Below are 12,474 nucleotides of genomic sequence, written 5' to 3'. Positions count from 1 at the left end.
TCTGAGTCTTCCACTCGGTCCCCAGCCTCAGCCTCTCACCCTTAGACCATGCACCCTGTTTCTCCTGTTCCATCTTGTGTATTGCACACTTACAGAGATCCTTGCTTACATTCACCTACCTAGTATGTGATGGTTTGTTAGTATGAGGGGCTGCCCCCGCCCCCCCCGAAAAACAGAATTTTCCCCAAAGCTATGTATTTATTTATTTAACAAAACAACCCCATCACCTTCAACGTACTCTCCATTCCTTCGTACATTTGTCAAATCTGCAATTCCATTCTTGGGAACATTTCACAAACTCATCTCTTTGGATGGCTGACAGCACCTCCCTCATGTTTTTCTTCACCTCTTCTCCATTGTCAAATCACTGTCTTTTCGTGTCCTTCTTCATTTGTGGACACAAAAAGAAGTCCCATAGGGTGAGGTCAGGTGAGTAAGATGCGTGAGGTCAGGTGAGTAAGGTGAGAGGCATGCTGGTTTTTGCCAAAAGCTGGCACACTGTGTGATGTCGTGGTAGCAAAACCAGTCCCCCGTCTGCCACAAACTAGGCCTTTTTTTGTCTCACGCTGTTATGCAATATTTCCAGAACCTCTAAATAGAAAGCTTGATTAACAGTCTGACCTGGTGGAACAAACTCCAAACTCACTATGAGTCAACATTTTCTTCTGTTTGGGAAGTTGAGGGACGTCTAGTCATCAATCGACATTTTTCCTTTTTTAAAATGAGAAAACCACTCATACACGTGAGTGTTCCCCACAGCACTGTCCTTGTAAGCTGTGTTCCACATCACAACAGTTTCTGCGGTATTTTTACTGAGCAGCAAATAAATTTCACAGCCACACGCTGTTCTCTTCAATTGGTCATTGCAAAAAACAAGGTTTGAACAAAACTGCTTTTACAAAAAAACTCACGGTGACCAGAGAGAACCTTCCCAGGTGACACCACCGGGTAAAACGAACTCAAAGCGAATTGCTTGAGGCTTGCTTCGCAGGAAAAATGCATACCACCAAAGTTTCACTCTGCCCAGCGCAATTCTGGGTTTTTGTTGTTTGTTTGTTTGTTTTTTGGTGGGGGGTAGGGTACCTAAATTGTGTTACTGAATCTACCTCCGTGTACACACCCAACATTGCAACCTTTCCTGCCAGCATCCATGACTCATGACTGGCAGCAGCACCTCCTGTTTCTTCGGGAAACGACCCGCCTTACTCTCAGTTCATGAGGTTCAGGTGAAGAACACCCAAAGCTCCAAGCAAGGGGAAATAGCTCAGATTTGGCCCATGAGCTGGGATTCTTGTTGGGACTAGTAAGAAATCTGCTCCTCCTTTCTATTGACATAGATGAAACTCATGAGAAAACTCTGGCTGGGCATGAAGCCAACACCGAGGTAAGTCCACCTAGCATCTTGATACAGCCATCCCCAAAGCCAATATTACTCCTAGACACTGCACATATATAAACTTAAATTCTCTTTTCTGGTCGGTATTTAGATGATTAGTTCCTAGAGGGCAAGTACCCTGACTTCTGGTTTCTCTTCCTTTGGATGCTAGTTTAAGGTCTTCAACTTCTCGAAGCATCATTGGTCTTTGTGGCCTTAACAGTTGAATACGGACTTCTTCATCATTCACATAGTAATCTTTCATTTTGTTGAGGTGTGACCTTGGATTCTGACCTCTGCAAAGCCAACATACCAAATGAGTCACTTAGCAAAGGAATGCCTATCCGTATCTCAGGGCCACTCTGTGGTTCTGTTTTCGCAGAAAACGCTCAGTGATGACCCACCGATCATTCAGCATGTTGCTGCCCTCTGCAGTGAAGGGGCAGGAGAGTGATGTTTGTGATGTAAGTGGCCCTTGGTTTTCTCGGGAGCTACTCATTGCAAACACCAATGGCATGCAAACATAGTAGGTACCTACTGCTAGGATGTCTCTGACTAGTTTATCATCTGTGCACCAAGAGCCCTTGAGGTGGATTCCAGGCCAGCCCGGGACTGTGTGCTTGCTGGGGTCTTTCCAACCGTAATCAGTGGGGACACAACACTCATGGCAAAGGAGATGGTACCTGAACTCAAAAATCAGTTCAGGAAAGTACTCAGGGGCCAGCTTCAGGGGAAGGGTCAACACAGCCGATCCCAAGGGGAAGAGCCTACCTTGGTCTTGTCATATAGAGCATGGTTATCCAGAATCATCTTCCTCTCGTGTGTGGCATAGCGCCGGAGGTCCCTCTCAAACTGCTGAACAAGACACAATTAATATAGATTCCTGTTAAGGCCAGACTGTCTTCGGTGTTAATTACGTGTTTGTGTTGCTGTGTTCCATCAAGTTCATTCCGACTCATAGCAACTCGATAGGACAGAATGGAATTGTCCCCAAAGGATATGATAGGTTGAAATCTTTATGGGAGCAGACCCAGGTTTTTCTCTTTCAGAGTCACTGGTGGGTTTGAACTGCCCATCTTTCTGTTAGCAACTGAGAGCTGACCTACTGTGCCACCATGGCATTTATGTGTTTTAAACAACTCAACAACCCTCTGCCATCATGTCAATTCTGCCTCATAGAGACCCTATAGGACACAGAACTGGCCCGGTGGGTGGGAGTAGAAAGCCTTATCTTTGTCCTTCAGAGTAGCTGGTGGATTCGAACTGCTGACTTTCCCACTAAGCCAACAAGGCTCCAGAATGAGAGTTCTTCTGTGTTTCCTACTACCATCAAATCGATGACAACTCATAGTGAGGACAGGGTAGAACTGTCCCTGTGAGTTTCCAAGACTGTTACTCTTTATGGGAGTAGAAAGCCCCGTCTACTACTGGTGGATTTGAACTGTTGACCTTGAAGTTCGCCTCTGCCACCATCTACCCTTCTCATCTCTGCCCCTGCTCACACACATACTAGAGTGTAAGTTTTGTGAGAATAAGAAACACATATTTTGTTCATAATACTATATCCTCCCTTACTTCAAACAGTGTCTGGAAAAAAGAAAATATATACCAAATATTTGTTGGATGAATAAGTTAGTGTGAAGATTCTGTCAAAAGATAATACATAAAGCTTCTAAAACAATACCTGATGCAGAGAAAATGCAGGAGAGATAATAGTGTTTTGTTTTTAATGTCACTATTGTTCATAGGAGCTCTGATGGCTTAGTGATTATGTGTTGGGCTGTGATCCACGTGGTCGGTAGTTCAAAGCCACCAGCATCTCTGTGGGAGAAAGACTGGGCTTTCTACTCCTGTAAACCGTTACAGTCTCAGAAACCCACAGGGGGTCGAAATGAGTCAGCAGTGAGGTTGTTTAAAGAGAACGAAGAGGAGTCAGGAACCAACAGTCCGGCCTGGATGTGGCTCCCATGTGACTGTGTCTCTTGGCAAGTTTCCCAGGCTCTCTGAATCATGGTTGGTCAAATGAGAGGATGGGTAGTGGATGACTAACATCCCTTCCCTTTCAACTCTGACATTCCCAAACTGGGATTCTGAAATGCTGGTGGACTGAGATATGTGCTCTCCTAAGAGCATCAGCTTTGATCCTAGTGAGCTGAGGCTGCAAAGAGAAAAAAAACTACCCTAAAGTCTGAGACAGACAACAGCAAGGCCTCGGGAAACGGGGCAATGAATCCAGTTGTCCTTGAAGTTGCTTTTGCTGAGAACAAAAAGCATTGTTCTTTTAGGGTCACTGTGCCTTCTAATGACGAGGGAAGGCACCCTGGCGGTCCTGCAGCTAAGCACATGGCTGCTAAGGGAAAGGTTGACAGTTTGAACCCTCCACCTGCACCGCTGGAGAGAGAGGTGGCGGTCTTCCACCATAAAGATGGCAGACTGGAAACCCTCTGTTCGCAAGGCCACGATGAGTCAGCAGTGACCGAGGGCAGCAGGTTGCTGCTGTGGCGGAGTGGCGATCAACAGTGTCTAGTCTAGGCCTTCTGTAGACCTCAGAAGAAGACCTGGAAGGAGGGATATCAGCCAGATCTTGGCCGAAAGCAGAGAACACCAGAAAGACGTTCGCCATATGCAAAGGCATCTGCCCACGTGGCTCATGAGAAAGGATGGGTAACATCGTGAAGAATGGAAACTCCAGAGCGCTTCACTGTGTTCAGACAGAACCGTCCGAGACCGAGAGGCAGCCATTCGAGCAAACCAGGAGCTGCTATACGTCAGAGTTGTGCCCTTTCACAGCCTTATTCGGTCTGTCTGCTGAGCCAGCACTCCAAGAAGCTGGCCAACATGAAGAAGCAAGCACCTGCAGGGCGGGAGGAAGTCTAGGTCACAGCCTGTGACACGCAGACGCTTGCTGAATATGAAGAGGACCTGAAGCCCTTCCTGATGAAGAGCAACAGCTAGACAGCCGTCAGTATGGATGACACCCCAACATGGGAAAGCAAATGTCCTCCCAACTAGACCAGCGAACAGCATCACGAGAAACGGAGAGAAAAAAGGACGTTGCTAAGGATGTCATCGGAAGCAATGCCCATGTCAAGAAATCAAATGACGTCTTCCTTTGAGAAAATCTACCGCAAACGACCTCTGGGAAGTGTTGATGTCGCCCGGAGGATGAAGGCGCACCTTCCCTCAGCCACGGTGTGTCCCATTGTCTCAAATGCCTGGGAAATCCAGACATTGAACAAGGAAGGCCGCAGAAGAGCTGATGCATTTGAATCAGGGGGTTGGCATGTATTATGGACTGGCAGAAAAGCAAACAAATCTGGGTTGGAACAAATATAGCCAGAAAGCTCCCTGGAAGTGAGGAGGGCGAGCAGCTCGCATACCTTAGACACGTTACCAGGAGGGACCAGACCTGGAGAAGGAAGGACATCATGCTCGGTAAAGGAGAGGGTCATTGAAAAGGAGGAAGACTGTCAACGAGACAAATCGACACAGTTGTTGCCAACAACGGGCCCAAACAGTAAGAACTGTGAGGACAGGGCAGGACTGGGAAGTGCTTTGCTATGTTGTTATGACTCCATGGCACCCAGCAGCAACCATAAGAACAGGCCCAGATGGAAGGATCCCTGGTGGCACAGTGGTTAAAGCGCCTGGCTGGCCACCAGAGGGTGGAGGGTGGACATTGTCAGCCATTCTGTGGGAGAAAGAAGCGACAGTCTGCTTCTGTGGGATTTTCCTCCTTGGAAACTCTCCGGAGCAGCTCTCCTCTGTGCTAGAGAGCTGCCGTGCGTTGGAATAACTGCACTGCCATGGGTTTAAGCCTAGATGGAAAGCCAGCTGGGAGCCATCCATCTCCAACACCTGCTTGGAAGAGAAGACAGATTTCCCAAACCAAAGTCTTGCATAAGGGAGTCCAGGGAGCCACGTTGGTGGCATAATCGGGGAAGCAGACTCTGGGTGCAGTCACTGCAGGGGCTACGAAAGCACACGTATTTCACAGACTCCACTTCAGCACCCCTGGGCCACCCTCACCCTCCTTGTCTCCCTCTGACCTTAGCAAAGTGGTTCATACTGCTCAGACTGTGTATGACGGAGGGGGCATTGGGGAGAGGAAGGTGGGCAGTTAGGGGTTACCTTTGACATCCCGCAGACCCTGTGCAATGGAAGGCATCTTCCTGGATCCTTGTATTAAAATCTCAGGAGCACTGTCCTGTAGATCAGGGCTCCTCAAACTTTTTAAACAGGCGGCCAGTTCACTGTCCCTCAGACCCGCTGGAGGGCCGGGCTATAGTTTTAAAAAAACTATAAACAAATTCCTATGCACACATCTTATTTTGAAGTAAAAAAAAAAAAAACGGGGCAAAAACACCCGGCAGGCCAGATAAATGTCCTTGGCGGGCCGTAGTTTGAGCATGCCTGCAGTAGACCATTAGAAAGGATGATAGTGTCCTTGGTTTGCAGAGTGGTAATATTCTTTCATGAAGCCCGGGTGGTGTAACAAACTGCGCCATGAGCTGTTAACCCTAAGGTCAGAGGTTCGAACCCACCAGCCACTCTGAGGGAGATAGAAGAGGTTGTCTTCTCCCATAAATAGTTAAAATTTCATAAATCCAAAAAGATAGTTTTACTGTGTCCCAAGGGCGGCAGTGAGTTGGAATTGACTCAATGGCAGCGGGCTTGGGTTTGAAAGATAGTCTTTGGGCAGTTATTTACTAGTGCCCCATGTGCCAGATGTGATCTGGGTGCTTCAGCTATTGGTTACTAGTCAGAGGGACCCCTTTTCTAGTACAGACCAGGGCCCTGCCATGGTGCCGAAGCCTGTGCCAGGGTTGGCTCACAAAACCCTAGCAAACCACTTTCCTTGCCCTCCTTTTATGTATGGGAAAACAGAGTCTTAAAAGGCCACAGGGAGCACTTCCAAGATCACCTAACTGGTGAGCGGCACATCCAGGGCTAGCAGCCAGGTCTGGGAGGAACCCAAACTATGCTCTCAACTACCTTGCTGGCTTATATAAAAGCCCAACCCAAACTACTGTCAGCAAGTCAATTCTGCCTCCTAGTGACCCCAAAGGACAGAGTGGAACTTCTCCTTAGGACTTCTGAGGCTGTGGATCTTTACAGGAGCAGACAGCCTCATCTTTCTCGTGAGGAGCAGATGGTGGATTTGAACCAAGGACCTTGTGGTGAGCGGGCCAATCTTTAACCCACTGTGCCACCAGGACTGGTTTTACACTGGAGCTGCAACTGAATCCCCTGAGTGGGCTTTTGCAAACAGATTGATAGACTTCAGCCCCAAGAGTTTTATTTCAGGAGGCCTGAGGGGAGCCCAAGAATTTATAGTTCTAGCCTGTTCCCAGGTAAGGCTAGTGCTGCCGGTCAGGGCCTCACACCTGAAAATCATTGTTCCGTACTAATTGTCTTGGGTGCACAGCCATCTATTGGGGAATGGCCTGATTCAGGGTTGCTGGGCCCTGTCTGCTCCAAGAACCCCGGTGGGTTATGAATTCGGTTGCTGCAGGAGAGGTGAGCCGTTTGATTCCACCAGGTGGAAGAGAAAGGTGAGGGCATTTCTTCCTGTGAAGAAAGGGAAGCTCGGAAACCCCAGGGAGCAAGCATTTCTACTCAGTCCTATAGGACCTATAGGATCGCTGTGAGTCAGATCAGAATGGACTTGCCAGCCTCGGCTTTGGGTTCTGCTTGGACACTGCTCTCTCGCCCTGCCTCGGCTGCCCTTTTCTCTCCTCCAGGATCCGCTGGTGTCTTTTGGAAAGCCATCTGGGATTGATCAGTGTGGAGCTTACCCGGGAGCCAGTCCAGCCCAGTAGGGCAAAGGCTCGGTTCGCATAGGGGCACATGACCAGGTCCACGCGGATGGCCTTCCAGGTCTTTCCTTGCAGCAGGCTGGACTGGTCACGGTCTGCCGTCGGGTGGTACAGTTTTAAAATCAGAAAGCACTTTTGAAAATGGTCAAAAGCATCCACCTTCCTGCTAGGCTGCTTGAGTTCTTCAAACGTGGACTCCACAAGGTCATAGTATAAAAGCAATCCCTGAAAACCAACAGGAAGATATCAGCCTGGGTCCCCCGTGGAGAGGGTTCAGGAGCCGACCCGGGGCTCCTCATGAAAGCTCCTCTTGCTTTGTCCCAGCATTGGGTCCAACTGACAACACTAGGAGAGGGCGCAAAGGAAGGCCTCTCTCTGCACGAGTCAAGCAGCTAAGAAGGGCTGGGTCAAAGTCAGCACCAAGCAAAGATACAAACCAGGCCCAGTTCTTCTGCATCTCACACCAGCGTTCACGCCTCTCTTTATCCCATTGAAAGCCAATCAATCAACCAACCAACCCATGAACAACAACAGACACACCCAACTTCCTTCCATGCAGTTGCTTTGAGTTAGTGTCCCTGGTTCAAGGCTCTTCCCCACTTCTGGGCTGATGACCTGTTATCTCTAGATAACATTTTGGTGTATTTTTCCTTATAGAGATAATTACTCTTACTTAGCCTGCCTTGGAGACAGAGCAGGATAAAGCTAGTGAATCACATTTCATAAAATTCTGCCTAGCCAGAAAGTGTAGCATTTCCTTCTAAAATATTCCCAGCAGTGCGGGTGGTCATCCTATAAGTGAGAAGACTAAGACAGTGGTTCTCAACCTGTGGGCTGCGACCCCTTTGGGGGGGTGTCGAACAAGCCTTTCACAGGGGTCGCCCAATTCATCACAGTAGCAAAATGACAGAGAAGTAGCAACAAAAATCATTTTATGGTTGGGGGGTCACCAGAGCATGAGGAACTCTATTAAAGGGTCTTGGCATGAGGAAGGGTGAGAACCACTGCTTCAGGGCACTGGACAGATGTGCGAGAGAGGTGGAAACATGCAAGTAATTTCTAAACCTGAGTGGTAACTAATTACAGGAGCAAATAATCCCCAACTAAGTTAATTTCAGTTTTGGGGCTGTGTTGTTCTGTGTTCTGTAGTGCTTGGGTGTTTTCATTCCAATGCAGGTCAAACACAGTTGCTTTGGTAAGAGGATACGTTTAAATAAGCAAGATAAAGGCACTTGGACTGAAGCCGTTAAGTCTCATTGCTTGTCATGCGGCCTTGTAGAAACAAATAATTAAGAACCGATTAGATGTCATTACACAAGGAAGAGGTACAACAAGATCTCTATGATGTGGGAGTGTCTAAAGGTCTACTTATCTTTCCCCTTACCTTTCTCTCCCATAAGTTTATCACTTGATGTAAAAGTCGTTGCTCTTCTTCCTCTGTTGCTCCTGGGCTGGTAATTAAAAAATCGACATCATGTCCAGTTTTCTTCCCTCTGATTAGAAAACATGAAACATGGAAATAAATTAGATTTTTGGCTCCCAACTTTCAGAAAAAGTACTTCTGTATCATGGCCTTAAGTTTAAGGTTTGCGACACAAAAATTTTAATGTTATCAGATACCTATTTTGCTTTTATTTTTTAAATCGTTTTATTAGGGCCTCATACAACTCTTATCACAGTCCATACATACATCAACTGTGTAAAGCACATTTGTACATTCATTGCTCTCATCATTCTCAAAACATTTGCTCTCTACCTAAGCCCCTGGCATCAGCTCCTCATTTTTCCCCTCCCTCCCTGCTCCCCACTCCCTCATGAACCCTTGATAATTTATAAACTATTTTGTCATATCTTGCGCTGTCCGACGTCTCCCTTCACCCATTTTTTTGTTGTCCATCCCCCAGGGAGGAGGTCACATGTAGATCCTTGTAATCAGTTCTCCCTTTCCAACCCACCCTCCCTCTACCCTCCCAGTATCGCCACTCCCACCACTGGTCCTGAAGGGATCATCTGTCCTGGATTCCCTGTGTTTCCAGTTCCTATCTGTACCAGTGTACATCCTCTGGTCTAGCCAGATTTGTAAAGTAGAATTGGGATTATGATAGTCGGGTAGGAGGAAGCATTTAGGAACTAGAGGAAAGTTGTATGTTTCATCGTTGCTATATCACACAGATACCTATTTTAAATGAACTCTATTCCTTGGGAAATAAATTGAGGTGTAATTGAGGGCAAACACTGACACCATGTAACCTTTCTCCTACAAGCACGCGGGCACTGAGGACTCCTGAGAGGAGAGAGAAGCAAGACCACAGCAAGCCCTGCGCTCTGATCCCCACAGCCACCCGCTTGACATGATGACCCAGATGGAGAGTATTGTCTTAGCTTCTGTCTTCTTCTTCCACTTCCTGCCTTAAACCGGGCTTACCAGCCACCCAGCCACCTGGCTGGAGAGTCACAGGCAGAGCAGGAGGAGGGGAGGGGAGGGGAGGGAGGAATGTCTTTGTGAATCGGAAGTTTCCATATCCAACAGCTACACAATAGCCATATCTCTGGGAAGAGCTCATTCATTCATTCATTGGCCCCACCAACATTTCTTGAGCATCTTGTGTATGTGTGTGTGTGTGTATGTGTGTGTGTGCATGTGTGTGTGTGCATGTGTGTGTGTGCGCGCGCGCACCACCAGGTGCTGAGCACCAAGCAGACTCACACTGAGTAAGAAACTTTAAAAGCTTAGCAGGTCAAACACATACACAAACAAATCGCCACCATGCTGTGATCGAAACGGGGTGATGTGGTGGATGAGGGGTACCTGACGTGCTGCAGAGGAGAGGAAATCCTGAAGGAAGTCCCTGCTGGACTGAGTTGCTCGGGATGAGAAATGAGCAGGTGACGATTTGAGGAAAGGCAGGGCAACCAGAAGGGCCCGGATTCAGCGAAGTCGCAGAGGAGGACATACTGGGGGGGAGTGTGTAGGGAGTGCCCAGTCCTTTGGAGAGTGGGACATGAGGTTGCAGAGAGAGGCTGGTGCCAGGTCAAGAGGCCTTTATGCCTCATGGAAAATCCTGCAGAAGAGGGTGTTTGCCAGGGGATGTCCCTCTACCTGCCAAGGCCTCCCTTCCCCGTTTACAGGAAGTTAGAAGCCTATCAAGGCTAGAGGGTGAGCACAAATTCAGGCCCTTGAGCCAGGAAGTCAATATACTTGGAAAGGCCCCAATCTAGGCCAGGTGGGCTTAATTCAGCCAATGGGGTCAACTAGCATCATGGGCCATGGCTCCCAGCAGAAAGCCCCCAAAGGCTGAGATTTGGAACCCACCCTTCTTTTCCACCTGGTCCTTGACCATGCTGACGTTTCTCTGGTCTCAGGCCAACACGTGTGCATGTGAAGTGTCCCGAGGGTGCCCGTGTTCTTAACTGTAAAACCTGAAACTTTTTCTATCCTTTTTATAAAACTCACCTGGATCACAAATCCAGCTTCGGCATGTATTCTTTCTTGTGCAAAGCCAAGGACTGAGGTCTTTCTCACCTGAGAAATCTAACAAGGGAACCACGGAAGGGGGCAGAGCAGGGGAGGCAAAAGCAGCCTACTCATTTACCTGCGGAAACCTCCTGTCACAGTAACGAAGGCATCCGGCAGGAATGCCCATACGGCCTCCTGAACCAGCATGCTGACGGCATCTGCTTCAGGCCTGGTCACACGGCTGAAAAGGTCTTCATAGTGGAGGAATCCTGAAAGGCGATTTGACAGGTCAGTGGAGAGCGTGAATGAACCAGCCCACACCGAGCGGTCGCTCTGCCCCTAACCAGAGCTAACATGACCGCCCGCATTAACGTCACACCCTGCTTCCATAAACACGGAACAACCATGTCGTCGATTTGGTGGAGGACTGTTTCACAGTAGAGATGGCGCTTTGCATTCCGATGGAGGAACTTTCCGTGTTCTTGATGAAGGAAGAGGCGCCGTTTCAAATCCCCCTGGAGAGCAAACTGCTTGAGTCTCATTTCCTAACTCTAGAATTAGACTTCTTGATCAGTACGCTGCTTCCTCTTCTTTTTTTTAAAAAAAAGGTGATACCAAAAGATTCTGGATGGGAAGACTTAGGGTTGAGAGAAGATGGAGCGACTTAAAAATGAAAGTCAAGATTAGGAGCAGGATGTGTCTGAGTGGCGGGGGGCAATGTCATAGATGGCTTGGCTTGGTGCTTCCCTGCCTGACCACCGGGGACAAATGAAAACTGGGTCAGCGTCACGTTGATGCTAGACCTAGGCGAATGACTTGGCTATTCCCACTTGGTTATTCTTGGCTATTCCAGAGTTACGGGAGGTATCGTGGAGGTGAGAAGAGAGGAGCTATGTGTTGTGTGTGTGTGTGTGTGTGTGTGCGCGCACGCCATATTTCAAGCATTATGGGTTGAAACATTGGAAGAGAAGGGAGCAGGGATGTGGGGAGATGCATAAGGCCTTAGAGACCAAGGTTGTCAGGGAGGGTTGACACAGAAGCCGTGACTCTCAGCTAGGATTACCTAACTTGGCTTGCATCTTCCTAGTAACTGGGGACTCGTCTCTTGAGATAACTCATTTCCTAATTGTAGACTTTGTTCAGGCGGTTCTTTCTTTGGATGTCCTTGAGTCTACATCTTCATAGTTTCATCTATCATTGATGCTGATTCAGATATCCTGAATGACACAGAACAAATCTGTCCTTCCTTTCCCATCATCAAGAACCTGGGAGGGAGGGGACAAGGAGGCCATTTGATTTGAGCACCATGTTCACAAGCTCTCAAGGTCAAACCCCCCATGCTAGGCCATGCAGGACCAGCAGAACATGTCCCTTGTATCTGTAAACTTGCATCCAGTATCAAATCACACACCTTGTAGAACATTTTTCCAAGGAGGTTTGTGCAATTAGAGAAACAAAGGGCGTGGTTATCAACGATTTCTTCAAGAAGATATGAAAAAGAACAGATGCATCGGGGTTATGGTGCTGGCAGAGGAGAATATTGCACGCACCGCAGACTGCCGAAAGAACAAACATCTGCCTTGGAAGAGGTATAACCAGAATGCTCCTCAGCGGGAAGGGTGGCGAGACCTCGGCTCACGTACTTTAGACATGTCAGGAGAGACCCGGCCCTGAAGAAGAGCGTGATGCTTGGTAAAGCAGAGGGGCAGTGAGAGAGGGGCAGGCTTTCAACAAGATTGATCGACACAGTGGCTGCGACCATGGGCTCAAAGGACAGAGCAACTGTGGACAGCGCAGGGCAAGGCTGTGTTTCATTCGATGTT

At 48.2% G+C, this 12,474-nt stretch overlaps 1 protein-coding gene across 1 annotated transcript in view; it reads right to left on the bottom strand.

Annotated features, from left to right (window-relative positions):
• The window catches only part of DNTT (DNA nucleotidylexotransferase), a 41,852-nt gene that overhangs the window by 831 nt on the left and 28,547 nt on the right, over positions 1-12,474 (bottom strand). The window contains exons 8-11 of the mRNA XM_075533448.1: positions 10,788-10,920; positions 8,579-8,687; positions 7,174-7,419; positions 2,147-2,230 (exon numbers count right to left, since the gene is read on the bottom strand). Of these exons, the coding sequence (XP_075389563.1) occupies positions 2,147-2,230; positions 7,174-7,419; positions 8,579-8,687; positions 10,788-10,920 (572 nt within the window). The remainder of the gene's footprint in view (positions 1-2,146; positions 2,231-7,173; positions 7,420-8,578; positions 8,688-10,787; positions 10,921-12,474) is intronic.

Source organism: Tenrec ecaudatus, chromosome 16 (assembly GCF_050624435.1).
Source record: "Tenrec ecaudatus isolate mTenEca1 chromosome 16, mTenEca1.hap1, whole genome shotgun sequence".
Classification (NCBI taxonomy): domain Eukaryota; kingdom Metazoa; phylum Chordata; class Mammalia; order Afrosoricida; family Tenrecidae; genus Tenrec; species Tenrec ecaudatus.
Note: the sequence above shows the minus strand (reverse complement) of the source record. Positions and strands in the feature narration are given on the sequence as shown.